The sequence below is a fragment of the Gallus gallus genome, chromosome 12 (assembly GCF_016699485.2).
Source record: "Gallus gallus isolate bGalGal1 chromosome 12, bGalGal1.mat.broiler.GRCg7b, whole genome shotgun sequence".
Classification (NCBI taxonomy): Eukaryota; Metazoa; Chordata; class Aves; order Galliformes; family Phasianidae; genus Gallus; species Gallus gallus.
Window position 1 is genome coordinate 8,378,985 of NC_052543.1, and position 25,654 is coordinate 8,404,638.

The 25,654-nt window shown below is 34.1% G+C and overlaps 1 protein-coding gene across 14 annotated transcripts in view; it reads right to left on the reverse strand.

The window, feature by feature from the left end:
* Positions 1-25,654, reverse strand: part of ERC2 (ELKS/RAB6-interacting/CAST family member 2) — a 426,293-nt gene that overhangs the window by 269,800 nt on the left and 130,839 nt on the right. For all 14 annotated transcript variants that reach the window (XR_003077468.3, XR_003077467.3, XR_003077466.3 and 11 more), the window contains one exon: positions 4,868-5,005. Coding sequence is in view for 2 of the 14 variants with exons in the window: in XM_040646769.2 (XP_040502703.1) it covers positions 4,868-5,005 (138 nt within the window). In the remaining 12 variants the exon portion in view is untranslated. The remainder of the gene's footprint in view (positions 1-4,867; positions 5,006-25,654) is intronic.

A 25,654-nucleotide genomic window follows, 5' to 3' on the forward strand; every position in this document is an offset into this window, starting at 1 on the left:
TTTAAATGCCAATTCAGGAAATAGAAACATTCAGCTTCTCAAAGGGATGTTAATTTATTTTGAATTTCTAATATTTGTCACTTATTTAAAAGCTAACTGTAGACTCCACTGTATTTGCAATTAAGCATGTTAGGTTTTCAAGCTCAATTTCATTTTTTATAGTTCTATATTCTTACTTTAAATGTTTAAAAATGAACTTCCTTTTGTGTTATGTCTAAATAGTAAACAAATTAGTATGTGATGTATCTTATTATGTAGCATAGGTTGTTAAGATAAAATATCGAAAGCAGACATGGAGTATAAACAGAATATAAATGCTTGCTAAGTGACTAATCTGCTTTTGGACATGAAACTAGACCTAGGTGCAAAATATCTGCTATATTGGTTCTCCCTGTAGAACCCATTCAAATATTTATGTTCCAAATTATCACATAACAGGAAGGAAAAAAGATAATGGCAATCAGTTGTAATTCTTTGTTTTACCAATACTTGGAATAAAAAAGCACATCACATATTGTTTTATAATGTTGTATATTATAAGGAGTTCTTAAATAATCAGATTATGATCTTTATTCAATAGTTATATTTACGATTGTAAATGTATGTATTTGAAATCTCTTCAATATTGAAAGACAATCAGCACTGTACTGACTAGTCTTGTAATACGAATACTGGAACAGTTATTATGTGCTGCTGAATTCCTGAGGAAAACCTTATCAAAAAGCTGGAATCATGCTGCTGCTTTCCTTTTATATCCAGTATTCCCCTGACAAGAGGAACTCCATTCACAAGTGTTAGCTAGCTGAACATACGTGCTTAGAGAATTAGCATTACTGTGAAAATCATCACATAAAACAGAGAAGACTGCCAAAATTGAATGTCATAGCCCTTTTAATTTTACTCAGAAAGAAAAATACAACGATGACATACTACATTCTCCTTAGGAAAAAAAATATATATATATGAATCCAAAACTGAAAATGCCTGGCTTTGTGTAATTAAGTGTTTCCAAGGCAGTGCCAACTTTCACGCACAGAAATGCACACGACTACAGGGTGAATGATTCCGGGCTTCTTACAGCCCAACAGTAAAATCTCTCTGACCAACACCTGGCAGGATTTCATACAAAAATGTGTTCATTCACATATATCTCTCTGAAAGTAATGCCTCCTATTTATTTCCATGGAAACTACAACTTATATACTGAGCACAATACCACTGTTTCATAAAGTAAATTCTAAGCTACAGTAGTCTATTTTTGTTTACTGAGACAAATTATACATGCACTTATTTCATTTTATTAATAAAATAGTATACATTTTTCCTCAGTCAATCACAAAAGAAGACTAATTTGCTTGTCAGCTGCATAGAGCTATATGTCAAAAACGTGTTAAAAGGCCCTAATGTACCATGTTTTATTTGATTAACAACTAGCTTGCAGAAATCCCAACAATGTGTTCTTGTTTCAGTCTTATTTGCATTGGCGAGCTTTCCTATGCACTAATCTAGGACCTCACAGGTCTAATCTATTTGTACTTTATCACAGAAGCAGGAACTGAATTGCCACAGCATATAGCTCCATTATCAAGCATACTCAATTGCTTATCTTCTGAATGCTGCTACCAGTAGGACCAACTTTATAAATATCAGCCTCATGAAAGCAGCCTCTTGAGCTGCTTTGGACCAGCGCAAGAGCTGAGATATTCTTTGAAAAGTTTCTTGTTAAAACATCAAGGGAGCTGATAGCATTTCTGCATATTCTAACGTTGATTTTTTTTTTTTTTAAGAGAAGTGAATTTATTTTCAGTTTATTGCGGTGCAATCTACACTGTCATGAATTTTCAGCACCTAGCAGAGTACCCAAGCTTATGTGTAAGGAATTGAAAGAGTACATTTTTCAGGTTAGGTCTAAGACGTGCTCAAAAATGCCTAAAGTTGGGTTGGTTCATTTCTGATTCCTGACAAGAGAAGTGATATCAGCAATAGCATCTGAAAAGTAAAAAGATTACAGACCACTACAGGAAATTTTGATTAGTTTCATGCATCTATAGTACATCCAAGCTACCTAATCCTGTAATGTGAAAGAAAATTGAAGAGAGAGACTCGAGAAAATCGACCTTTCCTGAAGAATTAGAAGCCCTATTTTCTAGTTCAGAGCTTAAATCTCAATCTGAGTGCCTCCAAAAACAATGAAAAATTTCCATTTTGAAACTTTAAAAAGAGCTTCATAATTTAATTTCATTATATGATCCCATTTTTTATTTGCATAATAACAAAAAAAAAAGGAACTAAAATTAGTATTAGTGAACTCTGGTTAATTAAACTTATATAAATAATTTTCAGCTCCATTTTAAATGATCTTCCCATTGTGTTTGTGGACTTTTATTTGTTTGTTTGCAAACAAATTCTGGCGAACAGGGAATTAACAATGAAGATAAAATAAAAAACTGTGTGTAACATTAGACAAGATGTAGCTGCAAAATAGGTCTGATGTCATTTCTGGAGTGGGGGAAGGGATTAGCTTATAGAGGATTTAAACTGTAAAGCAATAAGGGGTATATAAACACTGAAAAACATTGTATGTCCTTAGAAATATGGTATTCTTGGATGAAAGCAGCATTCTTGTTTGATGGCATTGCAAATTTAAATTGATAAAGTATTTATAATGATTATTTTGTTACTAAGAAACTACCACTAAGTGTTCTTGTTTGGGGCAAAAATCTATTCCATATTTCTAACAGTATTTGCAGTGGAAAAACTTACTAAAATTGATAAAGTCTGCTGATATTGAGAATTGAGAAGCAGCTAGGATGAACTGGAAAACTGGACACAGTGAAGAATGAGACATCAATGTAAAAATAAACTGTCAAGGTATTAACTCCAAAAGAATTAAAAATCTAGACATCACAGTTCATTTAGAACTTCCAGAAGCAGCTTACTGGTTTCTTTCATTGTATAAGTATCCTTAAAAATATGTCCCAGAGACTACATTTAAGGTTGAGAAACCTAACCTTGAAAGTATGGCCTTGATGAAGCTTACAGACTTACAAAGGTAGCCCTGCTTAAGTGACTGAAACAGTCATCAGGCACCACAACGCAATTCAGCTTCATGCCGTTACTTAAAAGCACTGTCTCACAAAATAATACTATTATCTTAATCACTGACTTTATTTAAGCAAGTGACTACTTTGTACTGAATTCAGCCTTAGAGAATCCATGCAAGTTCTCCTCAATTCCACTAGGAAAAAGAAAAAAAATCTAATCTCATTGCTTTTAAAATGTATCTGCTCATATATATCCATGAAGTTCCAAATGAAGTAGACATAAAATGCAAAAAAAAAAAAAATTCAGAGGATTTGCATCTAGAGTTCAAAGCCAATCTAACTTTTCCAAAACAGTAAAACTAGCATCATTAAACAGAATTTGAATCTTCATTACAGAAATCCAAAAATTCCATAACATCAGGATCCGAAGTGTTCATCACATTGTAAGTTTTCACCCATGGAAAAAAAATCTATCGCCCAACTTTTAAACAAACCCTGGGACAAGTCCTCATTGCTGTGTTAAAAAATACTGCGTCTTGAATTCAGTGAAGTTTTAGTTTCTATATCTGAGATTAATAGAATATTTAGTTTCACATAATATTCAAAACATCTCAAAAATCATAAAACCTTTTACACTTATTTCATTGGATTTCAGAATGACACTGGTATAAAAAGGCATGAAAACAGTTAATTGCCACCACTCACTAATTTTTGCTTTATCTTAACTCAGTACTTCTTCAACTTTTCAATTTCTAGTAGTAAAATGTAGACTGAAGATTCAATTGCATTTTCTCTTTCAACATATATAACTGAGGCAACATGTGAGATATATGACTCCTTTGGCTTCTGATACTGCACTACATTCTCAATTGCCCAGGAGAAGTATTATCAAGTTTAATTCTGCTGTCTATACTGACATCAGTAGAACAGTGGTTAGAGAAGTGCTTTAAATTCTATGGGCATATCAAGAAATTAATAACCTAGACTAATTTAGAGCAGATAGTATCCAAGAAGAAAAGCAGATTAAAAAGCAATCCCTGATGTTTACTTATAATATGCTGTGTCCAGATTTCTGATGTCCAAAAAACATCCATATGAATCAACAGAAATTACTAGAAATGCCATTTTTCCCCTCATTGTCTACCAAGCAAGGATGATTAAACAAACAAAGAAATAAAAAAATTAACATCAGCAATTTGGAAATGGGTGGGCCAGCTTCTTTTTAAAAGCATGTAGTTTTTAAAGGGCAGATAGAGGGGTGGGAGAGTTGAAAATAATTCTCTGGGATTTTTGTTGTTTCTCATTCAGTTTTGTTTCTAATATAAATTCCAGTTTCTCTTATACCTTAAGCATAGTAAACCAGTGGTTCTGAGAGTAAGCCATGGGAAGAGCTGGCACTGTTAATTGCTGTTGGCTCTTTAGTTTGGCTCTGTTTAGCAGGCAAAATACTAGGATAATCATCAAGATCACAAAGCCACCAAAATACCCCATACTTTCCCTTCTGTCAAAGCCAGGTGTCCATGTCTTTCAGTTTATGCAGGGAACAACCACTTACCTCATCCAGAAAGGGAAAATTGTAATGTGTCCTGGGACATTACTCTATCCCCATTTAAAAGGATATCCTTTGGTATCTCAGAATCCTGTTTAACACCATCAGTGAGGAATCACTCCTTGCCCATCATGCCATAACAGAGCCCACCTGCTTTCCTGACAATGCCCATAGGCATCGTTACAGATGCCAGACCAACTTAAGAAGACATTTCCTCGATATGCTTCACCTGCAAGAGCAGCACATAATGTGCTGTTGCATAAGAACACATTACCTTTTCAGACAGAGCTTCTTCTAAGGTGGCTAGTGCTGTGTCTGTGTTACTAGAATCTGTCTGCAATGACTTCACTCTGTCCTTTAGATTAGTTAGTTGTTTGTCTTTGTCCCTAAGTTGCTCCTGTAGATTTTCAATCTGAAAATAAAAACAGATCATAATAATCATAAACCTTGTTTTACCATTCCAGTAGAGACTTGGGCAATAGGAGCAATGGAATGTGTACATGTTATACATACAATACACATACTTCAATATACTGTAAATTTCTACATTATATAATATGAACATTTCTAACTTATATTGTCTGATTTGTTTTCCTTTGCTATAAAATAACATTTTCTAATAAATTAAAGAACACAATATCAGCATAGTCAATCATTTCATTATTTAAATATTTTGTTATTAATCACTTTAGTTTAAGTTGCTGCATTATCTCAGTAATTCGAAGTATGTGTGGAATGGTCCCTTTAGATGATTCTAGCTGCAATAAGAACAAAGAGAGAGAGGCAAAATTCAGTTCCTCAGTCCCAAATCAAGCAACAGGAGAGAAGATAACTTACCTACCTAACAACTTCTTCTATAATGCCCTGCTGTAAAATAAACTCATCCAGACAGACATCAGGGTGTTTATATTTCAAAAATCAAAACGAAACAAAACAAAAAAAAGCACAAAGTCCACCTTTCATTTCCCTTTTATTTATTTCCGTGAAGACTTAAGGTAGGTTTCGGATAATAAAACTACTAAAAGCAGATCTAATTCTTCCTATAAACATGCTGCTTTGCAAGTTGGAAAATTTTGGCAAAAAGAATTGTCCATAAGGACCAGCTGGATCCTGGAAGCAAGCCTGAACAAATGCGTTCATCTTCTGATGGTCATGGCAGTCTTATTCCATGGCTGTAAGACACTGACTTTCTGGGCACAAAGCAGATAGGGCAAGCAATTTTATTATTTGTGTACAATTATATTAATTGTCTGTCAGTAGAATCAACCTCCCCTCTTCCTGTGCTCTTGGTGTTACTCACTAATACATCATTGACATAAAACCTAAACTTGCTTGATAACATTTAGCACAAATAGAAATGAATAATTGCTTAGTCCTCTTTATATAATACATCAAAATATGCCTAAATCTGTAAGATAAGAGTAAGATCACTCTTTGTGAATGCAGAGCTTTCAGTGTCTGCAGTGGGAGTCTAATTCACTAAAAGTGTTATAAAAACTGAAATGAAAAATTGTGCCAAAACTTATATGGATTTCGTTATGCTCCTGTTGTATAAAATACTTAGAAGCACAAATGATTTAAGTGACTCACTGTTTCTGAAAGAAAGGTTCTAATAGGACAAACCTCTGACAAGACAGAACTTGAGCAAGTAAAAAAATATGTTTAACAGATAAATGAAAGGTATATCGTTTCAGCAGACATGTTTATCAATCTATTGTCTTAGAATAAACAAATTGAATAACAAATGGCTCTTGCAAAAGACACATGGTGAAAATAAGAACTGACTTCGCAAAGTTTATGAAACTCCATGGAAGTTTACAAAGCAGAAGAATATTGTAGAAATTAAAAACAGCTTTCATCACTTAACTAGTTTCCCCCACACACCTTTACAATACTTTGTTTTGATTCTTATTTTCAAAGACTTTATGAATTACAGCAGATGGAAACCTAGGTCACATTCTCATGTCTGCAAATGACCTTGAGAACATACTGAGGTCTCTCGGCATTAACTGCTTTACAATATATGATGTATAGAAAAAGTTTAAAACATTCTATTTCTGAAGTTTTCTTCACATAATATAAGATCCTCAAAAATGCATTAGATAAGGAGTGCAGTTGTCAAAAGACATACAAAGTATTACCACAGAGCATAATGCACGTCATCCTATACAATTGGTCTTCTTTCCTATCGTGGATTTGAATAAATTAGGAAACACTATTTTCTTTCAGAAGACATTACACAATAGGACAGGAGAGCAAGAATCCAGCCTGCGCTGATATCAACACACGCAATTCCCACGCCTTAGCAGTGCTACCTTACCACTCTCTAGATCATACTTTCAGAAGGTACAACAAAAATAAATCAAGTGCTGTGACTCTCAGTGATAAAGACAGCTGGAATTGAGTTGCTCTGTACTTCTATCTGCATGGACTGATCTTGCAGCACCAGAAATTTTGACCAAGGCTCTCTCTTTGTCAGCCTTGACTTCTCAGTGGTAATCTCTCACAGTACTCTCAAAGCAAGTGACTATGAATATCTATTCTGCTAGCAACCACTCTAAGCCACTATACAGAAAAGCAGTAGTTTCTGGATAGTACCACCTGATTGAATAAATTACTGAGAGTTTCATTAAAAAAAATGAAATAAACTCATGGCTTTTCACTATCATACAAAGTACAGAGCAGTTTGGATGGTAAATTGCTATTAGACATTGGAGAGCGCTGTAGTTGCGGAAAATTTTCATTAGATTTCAAGAAGAAAGTTCCAGTTTTCCAGACAAATATGGAGTCTAAAATAACAAGAGAACTAAAAATGGTACCAGATATGCTATTTCTTCATATTTTGTATTAGATATGTTTTTATATAGATTATATATTTATATAGATCGTATATACATATATAAAGACATTTTAATGAAATCTTTATAAATAAATCTTAACCATAATACATTCTTGATCAGCCAAGCAATCATGATAGCCTTCCTGTTCCTGATGGTAGTGTGCACTCTATGCACTTTGTGCATAAAGTTGAGGACTTTTTTTTTTTCCCTCATGACAGTGTTTAAATACAGAGACTTTAAACTCTGTAGAAGAGCTGTGTAACTGTAAATAAATGACTGCCTCCAATGTTATAAGCAGTGGATAATATTCTTTCATTATCCCAATCAAGTGATCTTAATGAAAAAGAAAAGGTCATTTCAGCAAACGCAAATTTCCTATGTCCCGAAGATATCAAAGATTAGATAAGAGCTATAATTTCTTAATATATGGTTATTAAGAAGCATAAAAAATAAAGATAAAATGAAAAGATGGTCACTCTATCTATTCAAATTAAACATGTAGAGGGACAATATTTAAAGACTATGAGACAAGTCACTAACTTTTTCTGTTCATTTTATAAAATAATGTTATTCTTCTCATGGCCAATATTATTTCCATTTCAGGCAATTCAGACTTAAACAGAATCTGGATTCTCCGTAAGTACTGTTAGACTACATTTAAAGATTCTGTTACAAATCTGAAGATGAATTCTTCACACGAGCATTTTCACAGAACTCAAAACTTATGACAATAAAAAATTTGGTCCCCATATGCAAAAAAATGTATCACATAATTAACAAATTATCATGTCTGGAGCACAGCTATGTGTATTGTATGAAGTTAAAATAAACTCAAATTTAAAAAGAAACAAAAAGATAAAATTTGAAAGTAAATTTGAAGGAGTAGATTTCAGTTAGAAAGTCTTTATATCAGCAAGAAAAATGCAATTTTTAAAAAAATTTTTTATTTATTTTGCATTCTTTAAGTTACTATTATATGCATACATGGTCTGGTATGTCAGATTACTACTCTGGGCAAAAAATATTCCACTTGTTCTGTAAGCTATAAAACACTAAGGTATATTTAGAAACGGTTTGGTGAAAACCTGGCATAGAATAGTTCTTGTAAATGATCTCTAGTAATATTTTTCTTCATGTGTATGTTTTATACAGATACAGAAATAAGATACATGTGTTAATGAGTTAAGAACTTTTTATTTTATGGCATGTGTATTAGTCACATCTAAAATTACATTAACTGGCATTCAGCAGACTGCACACTGAGTTTCTTTCCTTACTTTCATCCAAGCATTAATGATTCTAACAACTGCCTCATGACACCCTGTGGAATATCTAAGCAATTGCACACTTTACCTTAACCAAAATAAATTCTCGAGCAAAGAGGAAATAACACAGGAGAGTGAATATTGATTACATGTTTTCTGAAACAAAGTTAAGATCTGGTCCTTTATTATCATCAGCTTGACCTACCAATTCTAGGCACCCTAAATTAAAGTACTTATTTCCTACGCACAGTGCTTATCTGAATTCCACAGCATTTACACTATTTCCTTCCTCTTAAAACTAATTTAAAATATGATCCAACCCTTAACCAAGAAAACATGTTCTAAAATTATTCAGCATTTACAAAATTCTTTCCTCAGAGGTAAAGAGAACAGGCAGCAAATTAAAAACATCCCCACAGAATCACAACTGCATTAAAATAAGTCATTTGATGCACAGTCCATAGATAAAACCAGAGGAAAGGATCTGATTATTCTTCTATTTGTGCTATATAAATCTGAAGAAAATACATTGACAGGAACAGGACCACATTGGAGTATGCGTAGGGAGAGGAGAATCAGTAACACAGTTTTTGTTTGTTGGGATAGGCATGAGATTAGCAAAGATCTGCTAACGCAGACAAGAGTTTATGTCTGGTAAATCACAAACATTTCTCTCAGAAAGGCTTCATTACAGGAGGCAGATACTGAGCAGCCTCACATGCTAACATCTTGGAACACCAAATATGACTGAGTTCCTCCTGAGCTTTCTAAACCTGGAAAGAATAATAACCCCTCAGGTAATCTCTGTCACCCTATAGCAAATATTGGCAGCAGGCATACATGTAAGAATATGATGCTATTCCTGAATAATAACCTACTTTGAGCATTTATGTTACAACAAGAACTATTACAACTTTATTTATCCTCAAAAGTTTATATTCTTACCTGATAGGAAGTGACTTTCTGTGTAGTTTTGCCAACATATAATTTTTACCTATGTAAACTGCCACGTATCTGTACCATGAGCTATATGATAAGGCACTGTCCCACTCTTTCCATATTTCACAAAATGTATATATTCCAAGAGCTTATGACAGATATTATTTCTATTTAGAAAACCAGCGCCCTTACAGATAAACGTCTTTCCTATGGGGCATCCTGTCAATGAACAGCAAGTGCTAATCATGCCACTTTTTGGTGGTAGCCTCAGGAATGGTTCTTAAATACTCAAGGGATTAAGTAAAATCTCACCAACAGACAGGTTTTAAAACTCTACAGTAACTCAAGTACTCGAAAGAAAATTCTTTTCATTATCATTTCTGTGTGCATGTGTTTGTCCATGTATAATTTCTAAGGAAATAAACATCCTCAGTCCGAATGACTACTTAGAATGAAAAAAACCTGAAAATATTTTTCCCTACCATCCCTGTAAAAAATACTACTACCTTAAAACCCAACGGACGTGAATGGTTCTTAGAAAGCACAACAGATTTTTAGTCATAAATTGTTACCCAATTAGGTGCTAGTTATTCAACATCACATTCAAGTACTTCAAAATCTACACTAAGAAGTTTTAAAGCATCTATCTGAAGTTTCACGCTGGGAGGGGTGGAGCTATGGTTCCATAGCTTTACACCAACATTTGTGATACAATTTAATAACATTTTTTCATTTTTAGTATGATTCCAACTAACAAAATGAGCTCACTGAGGAACACCTTTTGCTTACAGAGTTTGACATCGCAGAACTGACAAAAGAGATGTGCTTCAAAGTGTTTCAGTTTCACTACTTTCCTTCCACTGCTTCTTCCTTATAAGTAGATAAACACATAGTAAACAGGTAAGTGTTATAACTAAATTTTTTGAAAGTCAGAAAACAGATTCTGAATATTCAAATGAATGTGACATTGAGAATTTTTCATACAAAATCTTTAATACATTATTAAAAAACTTGCAGCTTGCAACTGAACTTGTTTATCAAAGTAAAGGATTTGCACTAACCTTTGGCTTTACAAAGGAAATTAGAAAAAGGCATGCTAATCTTATCATTACATGCTAAAATACTCTTGGATTTCATAAGCAGCTTCAATAGCTATCAAAATACTTGATTATTTCTCAATAGAATAAAGCTTTTTATCTGTAGCTGCTTGGTGCACAATATGTTCTCAATTTACAATATCTGCAGAGAGCCTGGATATGATGCAGAGTGGATATGATGGTGCCCAAGGAGATAACATCTCCAAATCAATGGGTTTATAAGATTTCCATGAGCAAAAACCATTTTTTTAATAAGAGATGATTAATCAGTTTGAATAGCGGGTTTTTTTGTTTGTTTTTTCACTTCACCTTCCTTTTTGTCTAAAGCTGCCAATCTTCTCACCTCACATTGTCTCAAAGAATGCAGAAAGTGCTTTGGGTGAAGAAAAGCTAATTTATAGAGTGTTTAAGCAAAATAAGGATTCAAATCCCGATTGGTGTCTTTCTAGAAATACTGCAACACAAACTATTACATCATCCCACAAATGAAACCAAAGATTTATGACATGAAATTTTTCTCTGTGAAATAAATTTACCTTTTTTCCTCCAAATCTTGTTAGATAATGTTTTCGTATTATTTATTGCACTAGTGCATATAATGCTTTTTAAAAACAATTCTGTATAAAATAGCTCCAATACAACAGCACAAACCAATAACTTACATAAGATACACCTTTTTCTATACTCCCAAAATACTAAACTTATACAGATCTGATGCTGTCAGCCAAGAATTTATAGGGAAATTATATCCCATGCGTTTACATTGTCCCCTGCAATCTACACTAACATGCTAAGTCAGCCAAGTGCACCATGTCATAGAGAACAAATGTCAAGCCTAGGGATGACATACTTAGTATTACCAATTTCGTTAGGCAAGGCTCTATGTAAAGACTGTTGTGAAAGACTGCATGAATATTTGATCTCTGTCTTGCTCAGTGGCCAGAATAAACTCTATAGCAATGCAGTGTGCATGGTTAACTCCTTAGGATGTTGAATAAGAAACAAAAGTTGAAAGCAATGAGTTAACTACCTTTTGTGAATACGAATCATGTACAATGTGCTCGAGTAGAAGGTCAATCAGCATAACACCCATGGTCCTCTGTACTTAGAACTAACATTTCAGTAATCCCAGGTCAAATATTTCCTGAGTTTGTTCCTTTATCTAATTGCATCTGTTTAATTCATTCTCATACATGTGAATACAAAAAATATATATATTCTGTAATCAGAAGCATCAGTCTGCTATTCCACATAGATTTGAATTTAGAAACTGACAGCATCCTATTCCATCAAGAAACAGAAGCAAAAATGGTAGAACACAATTCATATTTGGAGGAGGCTCAAAAAAGGAAAAATAATTCCTTCCTCCAAAGCAAAGTGTTTTTACTATTATTACAGCACAATCACTGCAGGAAATATTCCATCCATCATTACTTAATGTGAGATTATAGATTTCTTCCGTAATATAGTATTCAAACATACTGCTACAAGAAGGACTCAGAGAAAAGAACAAGACTTAAGAGAGAAGGGGGTGATTTCCATATAGAGAGAGAAGAAAATTCCCATAGGGCTGCTTAAGAAAGGGATCTGCCCTCAAGTCAGCTGATACTTTTACAGGCTATAAAAGCTGGTCAGTGGGCAAGCTGAGCCAAGAGAGCAGGAGGCTGTCACACAGAAAGGAGCTCCTGGAATGAAAGCTTGGCTTCTGTTGCCAGACTCCAGCTGAGAAAGAGCTGGAACTTAATGCTAAAATTAACCTTCCCCAGGAAGCTGGCCAAAAGAAGCCTGGGCTGATAATATCCACTTATGTATCTGGAAATGCTCAGCCTCTGTCTCCTTCTCTTTAGGGACCAGTAAATTCTCAGAACAAAACAGCTTGACTCTTGGACTCTTCTAAGCAGGACTGTCAGATATCCACTTAAAAGTTTTTGCTCTCATTATATCTATTTATTCTGATATAACTCAAAACGTAGTAGGTATTTTCCGGACAGTAAAGAAGATAACACAAGGTGAAATAACACTTAATTTCAGTTACAACACAAAGAGGTTGACATGCATTCTTAACAAGCTGATGCTTCTTATAATAACCACCTATATATTTTCATGGACAGATTTTCAAATCAGGCTGGAAATGAATTCCTACATCTCATAGTGTTTTCCATGCTGCAAGTTAATGACTGATCACAGAACTTTTCTTGAAGGTTAGCCCAACTGCACATACAGAGTACCTGAAAACTGGACCTGTGTTACTTTTGCAACCTAAAAATTAGTACATTTCTGATTAATGTTACATGTCAGGTATTTGGAGATGTCTGAGGATTTGTCACATGTAGTCGGTTCTGCATTATTTGGTATGGATTAAAAAGGATATGTTTGCTTATGCAAGAATTTTTCAAAACTATTTTGCATGGAAAATTGTTACATTATATATGTAACAGTTAACATATGTAATATGCTGTAGCCATAGAAGCTAGCTTGAATAGACTTTAAGACAAACTCTCTTGGAGAAAAAACACTGCTTTGACAAAGTCATGTTTTTAATACAAATCATTTAAGATGAGATAAATCAAATTTATTTCACTGCAGTTGCCTTCTTATCCTTTTTCATACTTCTTCAATCAACATCATTGCTGGGAAAATTTTATATTACCTGAAGGTTTATTCACTTTTAATCTTGTTCCCTTATGTTCATTCCTTCCATATTCACTCTGGTACTGCAGTTTATAATAAAATATCTTTAACCTAGAGAGTCACTGCTCTGCTATCACGTACATATAGGTAGACAATCCAGTTAAAGAATTAACACCAAATTTAAACAATATCATAATCAAATAATCTTCCAGTTTTTATTTATACTTTTAATGTACATGTGTTGAAATACTTTTAGAATTTCTGGTTTTGTATCATGTTTTGTTTTTGACTAATGTAACTATGTATTTCTATTGAAGGCTTATGGTTACCGTTTAAATCATCAGCTTGAGTGAAAGAAAATGTTTTCTTTCCTGGTAAGTTTAAAAATGTAACATGCCATGTAAGGTTTGTATTTGAAACTCAACGCATCTCTCAAATAAGTAACTCCTATAGTTCTGATTCCAAAGGAAAGCCGTGGAAGATACAGGTGTTTAGACAAAGCAAAACAAATGCACATTTGAACAATTACACTGTTCTATGAACCAGTGTAACTGAGATCAAATACTGTGATCAAACACAATTGTGAATATACCAAATGTCTAACATTTACTGCAGCATACCACAATTAATTTTGTTACAAGTGTCTGGCCATAAATTACATTTTAATGGTGATTATATATGTTATCATATTAATATTTTCATTACATAAAAGTGTATGATGATATGAAGCATATTTGGTATCATTACTCTAAACATGCAGTTAAGTAATCTGACTGAGAGCTAATCTTCCAAAACACTGAGAAAATTCAGAGTTTCAGATAACTGTACTGCTCTTAATTCTAAATGATAAATTCAGAATCATTTGGAAAGAACTTATGAATCACAGACACTTCACACTTGAAGGAAAAGAAAATGTGCAAGTACAGCATTCTAAAACTGCTATCATTTTAATCCTTAATTACACACCTTTCCTTACAGCTTTAGAAATTATTTCAGAGGTTTTCAATATTATCTTATTACCCTGATTTTCTGTAAAAATATTCTCAATAAAGGCTAATATAGTACATCAAAAATGATAGAGGAAAAGTCTTAAACTTTGGACATCTTTACGCTGAGAGTAAGGAATAAGGGGACGAACAAATTGAAAATAGAGAAGAAGCAGAAATGTAAAATAATCAAAACCAAGCAAACAAAAAGATAACAGCAAAAAAAGTTTTACATTGAAAACAAAAGTAACTGAAGGTCTGCCCTCTAGCTGCTGTAAATAATGACTATGTATCTTCAATACAGCTGTGCTGATTTGTACTTGAAGAGCATTCCTGCCCTCAGAAATTGCACTCTAAAGCTTGTAACAGAGAATCCAATTTCACACTGGAAGTATTTTATATGAGTTTCTTTAAGTGCCAGAGGTAAAATGTAGCAAAGAAAAAAATACTACAAACGTAGCTGCAAAGCTTAAGCAGTAAGGCCAGAATTAACTAAAAATAACAAAACCCTTTCAATTGAAAAGTTGCCTTATACTTCAACAGGTTAGAGTGTGCATATATATATGTATATACAAGGGCCAATGCAATGACTTTACATGAAAGAAAAGATTTACAAAAGGATAACGCTGCTCCCTGTCCCCTTCTTCTCAAGAGACGGCTTTTCTTAAGCATTTTAAATTAGCGTATGGTACATAGGTTTATATCAAGAGCTGAAGTTCTCAAAATGTTGTTCATCAGGGAAATAAGATTCTTGTTAGTCGGAGATGTAATTTAATATTTGCACTTACACAGGCACAGAAGACAATGCACATATTGAGTTTCACCATTAGTTACTGCAGGCCAGACAGACTTTCTATGTATAAACTATCAAAGCACCACTAAACTTAAACTGAAATGTTAAACGCAGCAACTTAAATGTCTTTAATCAACATCTGTTGAACAGTTTAGAATTTCTATAGCAGCAGCTATGCTTTAATATAATTAAATGTCTGAATAGGAAGTAGAAATAATCTGAAGTAGTTCTGTGTTTGAGATAGCTTCTTTTGGTATGAAAAGTTACCCTTTTCTTCTGTTTTGAATTTTTTTTACTGAATTTCCTTTTACATACATGTCCTACAAAATGACAGGTTTGCATGTGTAAGACAACTTGATTCTATTATCAACACTCTTTAAAAAAAATAGGAAAATGATTATATAGTAAATCTATGACACAGAAATGTTATTTCCCAATTCAATTTTTCATTAGGTTATTGATGCATGGGATGTATTAATCTATATATCCACGCTTACTTATTTGGCTTTCTTCATTTTTTACTTACTGAAAAAGCCTCAATGAAAATAGTCACGAAGGCTCCTCATCATCCTTTTGGCAATCATAGAAGAATTCATTTTAATATCCTAAATATCTATTTGTACGTGATCTGCTATGGGAAGGTCAGTGACAAATCTCATGCTATACTAAAACTGATAGAACACCTGTAGTATTTCATTTCTGATGTATATTCACTTTTTAAGTCACATGTTATCTCAAAGATTTACATATGAAGGTGAGAGGTTTCAGCAACAGTCAGATGCACTCCCACAGCACTAAGCCCTTGTAGCTCCATGTTACCTTCCTACATGAAATGTGCACTCTCTCCATGAGCAAAGTTTGCAAGATACTAAATAAAACCTTCAGAAAAGCAGTATGTTAGAAGTTTTTCGCTTATGACCAGCTTAAGGTCCTATATTTAATTGGTATATCTCAATATATATTACATCAGCTGACAAAAAATAATTTCTGTAATAATTCCAAGCTTGTAAAAATACAAAGATACATTCTTCTTTCTCCTGAAGAACACGTGTAACTTTCACTACAGAATTCTTCTATGAAACATGAGCAATCCACACTGCTTAATGATGACACTACAGCAGTCTTACAACACTTCCATTTTCATTTCCATTCAGAAAATGGCAGATAGTAGTAATGGTACAGACTTCCTAAAGGGTCAGGTGATAGCTAAAAAAACCATCTGACACAGAGTATAATATTCCAGAAATAAGCATATAAAAAGCATTTGCTACTGCTCCACTTAGAGAATTTTTAGCTTTATAAAACAAATTAATCACATGGTCCACGAGTGGTGTTGCAATTCATACATTCCAAGACAGAGATTGAGTAATATTAATTTACATAAAATGATAGTATACAAAAATTACTAATGCAATGAGCTAACAGTGAAAATTGCTATATGCTTGAAAGGTCATGAAAGAAATGATGTTTTGTGAATCTGACACTATTTAGAAGACTCAGTCCCAGGGATAATTCACAGTGATGATCTCTTCAGCAACTAAATTAGCAAACTCCTGTTTTCTATTACCTCCCTATGTAGTCTAGATTTCATACTTTGAACTTCTTCACATTTGTACAACTGCTTACTGTCACATCCACCTCATGTCATGCAAAAAGTCCTAAGCTCCCAAAAGCCAGGGATTTTTTTAAATAAACATTCAAATCAAGCTATTTATGACTCCCTTGACAGCCACAAGAAAAATCCAGACTTAACCGTAGATTAAGATTTTGGGATAGGTCACAGTAGGTATTTCACTTGAATTTAAAACCTACTTTTACATATTCTCAGTCCTGTTTATCAGTGAGCAGCTGCTTTAAAGACACATAGTTTAGAAATTTCTTCAGCAGCTTCTCACCCTCACTCAGGAGCAACAATAGGCATTACAGAAAGCAAGATACATAAGTTCTTTGGTGTACAGTCATTTTAGTATGGGGTTAAACCCAGAGCAACAAAGGCCTCTGAGCCCGTCTGGGGACATGAAGGGAGATATCTGCTGTCAAGTCAAGGCATATCTTATGTAGTAAATATAGTGGGCCTGATTTTTCTCTCAGATAAATAAGGGTTTACACTGGCATAATTACCTTTAGCAGATTTACTGCTGGTTTACTCCTATATAAATGGCAAATAGGACAATATTTCTTTCACATATAAAAGACCAAATAATTTTATGCCATTTTTTCTTTTCACTTTCCAAGAACTGCTTTACTCCATTCTCTTTCTTTCACTTTGATCTTAGCACTTTGCCTGGTTGGGCATTAAAAATTAAAGTCAGGTGTGCTAGAAGGAAATGAATTAGATTCAGATTCCATTCTGAAGTTGCACTTATTCTACTCATATTCAAACATACCATTGCTGATTCTACCACCAAGAAATATATCTTACTTGGCAACAGGAAAATTATCAAAGCAATCTGACCAAATTGGCACTACAAGCTTTGACTGCATCTGGTAACAATAATATAAAGGGAGAAGTATGAAGATAACAATTCTCATTTATCGTTGCCATTAAACTTAACTTCATGCATACTCAAGTCTTTGAACTTCATGCTTTAATACAGCCACTAAGAGCTTCACTCAAAGGTGAGGGGTGATGCTTTTCCAAAAGTGATAAAATATCCAATTTAGTAAGGTATGAGAGACCCTGGTCACAAGAACTAACTCATTCCAACAGTGATGGACCACCACTGAAAAAGGATGACTGACAACTTCAAGGAGCTCTAACAATGCAGAAATTAAGGAAGTTGGTTGTAACAAAAGAACAGAAGCTTTATATACTAGAAAATTGGAAAAAAAAACAATCATTTATACATAAGCTTATATTTTTATATTAAATATCTCTTTTTATTTCCAGATATGACAAATGTGGCTATATATAAGGTCAAGTTGCAGATCAACTGTAACTGCTTATCCTATCAATAAGATAAGTAAAAGCAACAGAATTCACTTCCTTATTTCAAATGTTCAGAATGCTTTACCACGTTAGTAAGCTATTCAGTCATGACACTGCTAAATATTTTGTGTATCAGACTGACAAAAACAATCCTATCCAAATAGGCTCAAAATCATACATAAAATACATCAGATTTTCAAAAAATTCAGATCTCTCAAAATTTTGAACTCTCTTTTCATGGTTTTTACTGTAAATCATTAGCAAGCTGATGAACTTATTTTCCTAAGAAGCATTTCATGTAAGTATATGAGCTGTATTTTTTAAGAAAATTTTAGCTTTAAATATGTTAAAAATTGATAAGTACTGTCATTGAAAATCTGGTACCAACATGCTCTAAAGTGTAATATAACCATGATAGAGTCATACTGAACATTCATTTAGATTCAAAAACTCTAGTTTACATATATGCAGTTTTAGTAAAAGTCTAACTGTCCAATATTTAGTTTTAATAACAAATCTCAGTATGGATGCTGCGCTAGTTTAAATGAAAATATCACTTTTTTTTTTTTTTTGCTCAGTTTTTCAAACATCCTTACTTTATCTTAGAAATTACAGCTTTAAAACATTTCTAGCATTAACAAAAATCTGCCCAAACTAATAGCATCACCAATTGCTCCCTTTCTGCATGCCACTGTAAGAAACGCTCATTGTAGCCTCATTAGGACACACAGTTCCCACCTTCACAAAAGATTGCAGTGAAGGTGACAACCTAAGTATGCCAAAAGGAAATGATACAAATCAAACATTTCTGCTAATTCTGATACAATCACAGTTATTGTGTGTCAAAAACTGTGATATATGGATTAAAACAACAGTTGCTTTAGTTAAAGCATTATTTGGAAACATACACCCAGTTTGTCACCTTATATATTCTGAAGCTAGACCTATGCATTTAACATGCGTTGGGACCAATAGGTCCAAAATGGTAATCAAATCTAGCAGGTGTAGGGTTTGGACTGTGGCAGTACTTCCTCTGCCCAGTTTAAAAAATGGCAGTCACAGTCAGATCATACAATGTCAGAGAAGATGAGAAGCCATCCAACCCCATTCCTTCCTACTGCAGAAGTATTCACCACAGCTTGGTGTTTGAAAGAATAAGACATCCAAGCTTTTCAGGTCTGAGCAAAACTTTGTTTCACAGGCTACTTTTTGAAGGATATGGTTTTGTGTCACTTGAAAGAGTTATCAAGGATTCTCAAAGATATACAGCTTGAAGGTATAAAAGCCATCTGAACTTGTCATAGAATCATTGAGAATACTGAGTTGGAAGGCATCCACAAGGATCAGAGTTCAACTCCTGGTTTCATAAAGGACCACCCAAAATCCAAACCCTATGTCTGAGAGCAGTATCCAAAGACTCCCTGAACTCCGTCAGCTCAGGGCTGTGCCCTCTGCCCTCAACAGCCTGTTCCATGCCCACCACCCTCTGGGGCAGAACCTAGAACCTTTCCCTAACATCCTGATAAAGATCCCAATCCTCCCCTGACAGCTCCATGCTGTTCTCTTGGGTCCTGCCACTGTCCCCAGAGAGCAGAGCTCAGCACTGTTCCTCCACTCCCTGGGAGGAGCTGCAGGGTCATGATGCCTCCCCTCATCCTACTCTGCTCTGGGCTTAACAAACCCAGGGACCTCAGCCTGCCATGTTGAGATTGCTAGGAAATAGGCTGTCACTCAGAGATGCAGCTCCAAAAGCAGTGAACCACATGAATACACTCTCAAGATGGTCTACATTATCCCAAGGGTGTTTGGTGGCTTGTTGCACAGTTCACCCTTTCACCACATCAGAGAAGGAAAGGAACCAGGATACAAGGAGGGGAAGGAGCTGACCCAAATTATCTACCTTGTCCAAATAAAAAGCAGCACTAAAATTTCTTTATTGACCCTCTGAAGAAAAGAATTGAAATCAGTCAGGTAAAAAGCACTGCAGACGGGGAAGCCCACAGGAAGGTGTGTTCCCTGAACACAGGGTTAGCAGCTGAGAATTTCAGAAAAAATCATGACTGAATTGGATTACATCCCATTAGAAAAAAAGCACAGTGGTTGTTGGTAAATCTATCTTGGCATGTTCGAAAAATGAGGACTTTTAAAAAGGAAAAAGAGAATGTATTTTGGGTGTTTACCTATATTTTTCCAGTCTCCTACAGAACATATTTCTTTTAGAAACCTAGACACTCAAAACCAGGACATCTTTCTTAACAAGTACTGCAAATGATGATATAAAACTAATCAATGCTTAAATGTTACATAATGCTTATTTCTTCCACTTTAGGAAATAACTACTTCCATTTACCTCCTATAGCAATTTATGAGATAGCATGTATCCCTAGGATCTCAGCACTTTTTTTTACTCACAGAGATGTACAGAATATGGTAAAAACAATGAAGACATCATTTTTTAGGAGCAAGTGCCAATCACTTTGCTTGGTAGTTTTAATAATAAATTAAATAGTCTCAAAGGAGTTGTTCAGAAACTGGAATTATTTTTAGTACTTCATATAATAACCATTTTAAATTGCCATAAAATGTTGCATGCAAGAACTGCTCAGGGTCAGGACAGTCAGGAGAAATTTAAACAGTTTCATATTAATTACACACAGGTCCTTTCCACAGCAAATTCAACACAGCATTTGCCCTGTACTGATTTGAAAGAGACAAAAATAATCATAGCATTTAAGATGCTGTAATTTCTTCTTTTTTTTTTTTTTTTTTAAGATTTAATATTTGTTGCTATTTTTTTTAATTTTCATTTTGATATTACATTAATTGCCTTCCAAACAAATACCTAATGATAGTTTAGGTGCAAATGCCAGCCAAATTTTTCGAGAAATAATCTAAATATTAGGTCATTTTTTAAAAATTATCAGAAAAATCTTTTGAGAAAAAAAAGCCTATTAGTTTATAAATGATTGTCAAATACATTTTTCCTTTCTGAATATAATTGCCCTATCAGAGCTCTATGAGAAGAGTCATTGGTAGCTTAGTAACTGATTCATCTGTCATTTAATTTGCAATCTCATTCACTTTGACGTTCTTTGGCGTTTCTGTTGTAAATATTGTCTAACACACAGTTGTGAAAAAATGGATTATTTCATGGTTTGAGAGAGAAGCTAGAAGCTGGTGGCCTTTTTTTGGAACATAGGTTAAAAACCTGAAGCCAACAGCAAAACTCTGGTTTCACTGAAAGTAGGAATTATCCTCAGCAGACAGCACAGCATCCAAACACACAAGAAAGCAGCAGGATCTCAGTCCTATGTAGTTTTTTTCTCAGTTTTTTGATCGGGTTTTTTGTTTTTGTTTTTTCTTACATTTTCTAATCACTTTTAATTCCATTCTATTGCATTTTTAGCAGGTTATTTCACAGAAAAATGTATTTCTTAATTAACTTTGATTCTTCCTTATCCTTTTTACATAAATAGGTAATAATTTCCTAAGTAACTATAGTGTTCTTCTGCATCTTCCAGATATGACAACCTCTGCTTTCTTCTTGCCCTGTCACATTGTACAGAATTCAGCTTTTTCACACTACAAAAGAAATTTTCTCTAACTCAATTGAAAAGATAATAATACTCTTCACTCAGTTTAAAATTCCCAGCATGTGAGTTGGCTGCTTTCTCAGCATGAATAAACTTTGGATCTTACTTAAAGATAACTTTGTTAATTAGTATTGACATTTCAGAACCCAATGGCAGCTTCCTTCCTCACCAATAGCACTGGTGTTACACACCATATGAAACCCTTATGTAAGTATCTCGTTGATCTCAGTCCTACTTTGCAAATGCCATCCTGCTTTTAATAGCATTTCTTTATGTTACATATAACCTGAGCCTTGGACTATTCAGTGTAATTCACACAAGTGTGTGAAGAATCCTCTCAAAAATAGATAAACATAGCTTGATCTGGAATACCATCTATTATTTATGCTTAATTGTCTCTAAAAGGTTAAATACCCATGATCTACACATACACATTTACTACTTCCCCAAAAAGGACTTACTGATCTCTCATTACTCTATTTCATCATGTTTTATATCTATCATACAAAATACAAACAATGCCTTTTTGTTTATATAACTACAGTTTATATGTATGAGTGCATTTATGTTTCATATGTAAATATAGTGTTTTATAGCTATGATTTTAGGCTGGATGAACATTAAGGTTCAGCTTTACTGAGTGAACACACATTAGGTCAGATTTTAGTAGTGAACTTTTACACTTCTAAGTTTCTTACTGGTTACAAAATACTAACAAGAAATAAAAGTTTGTTGTTGTTGTTGTTGTTGTTTAAAAAAGGGAAAAGGATCACTTCTTCTGATCTTCTTGGTGTTCTCAACGTCTCAGTGTACAGACCAGGTGCATCCAAAGATATGCGCTTTCGTTTGAGGGATCTTTGTATTTATCCACCTATCCTCAATTTGTAGCATACGCAACTTTTAAGGATTTAAGGCTACATGGTAGTATAGATCAATAATGACATCTAGGATTAACTGATTAAACTATGAAAAAAATTAAAGCTGCTTCGGTAAGCAATGTGCTTTTTATGTGTTGAGAGCAAACGTAAGAAATTCTCTCTCCTGAACCGTCCTGCTTGCAGAAGTTTCAGTTTCCTTTGTGTTCACCACCAGATTTCCCATGCCAAGTGATAACACCAATGCAAATTTTTAGACACAAGATTGAAGTTCATTTCATTCTGCTACTATATTCCCAATCTAACATGATGCAAATTTACCATCCTTTACAAGACAGCTAAGAGTAATACATACAAAGCAACGCATACAACACAGTTCAACACAAACTGGACAATATCACACAGTGTGCACAGTCCAGTAATTCCAAGTACAGATTCCAATTATTACATTAGAGCTAAGACTTTATGACATTTCCTACAAATGCTAATTAGCTGGTAGGTTAGGGCCCTCAGTCACGTAGCACTTCATCAATCACAGAGCTTAAACTATTAAAGATGGAAACTGTAACATTTTACATGAAAAGTTGTGTTGCAAGTCAAAGTAGAATATATTAGCCCCCTTTACATGGCTTTCTTTTACAACAATCCCCACAAAAGAATTTCCACAAGCTGTTGTCCTAATATGATCCAGCTCTACGTTCTCCATTCTGTTCTTGTCTCAACAGCTACTGTTTTCAACATGAAGACTCAAACTTCAGTGTGGGTTTGTGCACACGCGTGTGCATATACAATTATCTACAAATTCCTAGAGTACAAAACACACCAGTTACAGTCATTGTATGAAAGAGAAAATTTGGGAGAAAAATGGGTATAAAACAATTGTCATCCAGTTCAGCACTTCTTCCCTTCAATCTACACCTCAGACATATTCATAGAACTTTGCACATTCTGGTAAGAAATATATAAAGAATTCTGAAGTCTGCCCCTCTGCATGCTAAACTGACAGATATGAGGTGTAAGACTAGCTTTGCCAGGTTAAACAGGGCTATTAAAACAACATACCCAACTTTACTGGCACTAAAATGAAACAGTGGTGCCAAAGATTCTAAAAGAAAGAAATATTAAGTAATATTGCACCCCTGACATTGACATAAGTTTATTATTACTCCATGCCAATCTACCTTGATCTAAATCCTCTGAATGTTTGGAGTTCCAGTGTTTAGCCTCCCTTAGGCCTACAAATTATACTAAATAGTGTGGTGTTTTTTTAATTTGCTTTAACAATACACCAAAATCAACAAACGGAAGGACAATCCATCATTAGCTCATTATGTATCCCATTAAACTTTTATGGAAAAAAAAATGCCTTATGTATGTTTCTATGCCATCCTGTAGGACTCACCATGACTGGGTTGTTCCCAATATTTTTGTTTCCTTCACATTTTTTAGTAGGGAGCCTTCATGAGAAGGCATCTCATCCTCTAAGTAAAACAGCTATCTAAAAAGAGGAAAATTCTGTCTTTGAAAATGAGCTTTCCTGGATTTGCTTTGGAATCTTCTGTATTTTTCAACGTAGTAGATAATAGTAATGTATACAAGAGAAAGAATATAGAATTAGACACTTGTACATATTCCTTCCCAGTCATTTCAGGTTATTACTGACTGAAATTTTAAGTACTCAGTACACACTATTCCTTCTTCAATTACATAAATACAACCAGTAAGATAAATACTCTTCTAGGCTGAATGTAACACTTAAGCTGAGCAAAGAAAGTTGTAGCTATCTATACTATATCAACAAACAAAAGCAACAAAATAATAGATTATTCACCTGTCCCCATCAAAAGTAAATTACATTGAGAAAGTCTGTCCCAGCAAAAAAATAAAATTTTTAAAAATGGAGACAAGTATTATAATATTGCCTACATAATATAATGCTCTGGGGGGACTTAAAAACCAGAATAAATTCCTTTCATTTTCAAAAGTGGTTTTATGAGTGTAATGAATGGCGCAGTGTCCTAGTGGAAAGTATATATGTAAAGGGAGGACAATCCACTAGAGGGCCTAACTGTTTCAGCTTGTGTGTAATCCGAGGTGGTGCACAGTGCTTAACCCTCAAGGACCTCAGCATGCACACGTGCTTTATGAAGGCAGATTAATTTCTAAATATTCAACAACCAGATGTTTGGCCATCATCATTTGAAGTGAAAACAATAATGGAAGAAGTGGCTAAATCAGAAGATGAGCAATAACTGGAGAAATTGAAGAGGAACAAATAATCCAGGAAGAAGTAGAGATGAAAACGTAATTAGACTTATGTAAAAGATAAAATAACAGCAATCAATATATAACAAACTTTTTGAACAAAATATATGATTGCTCATATATGATTGCTATTGGAAAGATATGTTGTCAAAATTGGAAAGAAAAGAGGTACATCCGAGAACTTAGAATCATTAATGTTGGAAAAGACCACTAAGATCATGTAGTCCAACCATCAACCTATAACCACCAGGCCCACAAAACCATATCCCTAAGTGCCACATTTATACTTTAAAATTGCCAGGAGCAATGACTGCACCTTATCCCTGGGCAGCCTGTTCCAAACATCTTTCTCAGATGATAATGTACATTACTAGACTATTTGAGAATCCCTGCACAGTGACGATTTTGATCACAGAATCCATATTCTTTCTACTCATCCATTTCATTAAAACCAGGATCAGAATACAACGTTAAATGCAGACAGAAGAGAAGAATAGATAAGCTGTGTGAACTGTATATGAAATCTAGAGGAAAATGACTGTAGCATTGTAGAATAATAAGGGTCTATCAGCAATCATTACTAGTAAAGAAAAGTTTAGGTTACTCTCTGGCAAGAACTATCTAGAGAATAACTGACAATATGGACTAGGCATTCTTTAATTGGCTTTAAATGGAGGGAAGTAGTAGTAGAAACGTGTATTTGATCCCACGGATATTTTCTTCATTTATGCTCTCAAGTGCATCTACGTACACTGAAGTGATGCAAACACACAGTACATACTCTCTAACATAAACATTTTTGCATGTAAGAGAAAGGATATGGTAAGCAAGCACTCTACAACTGTACA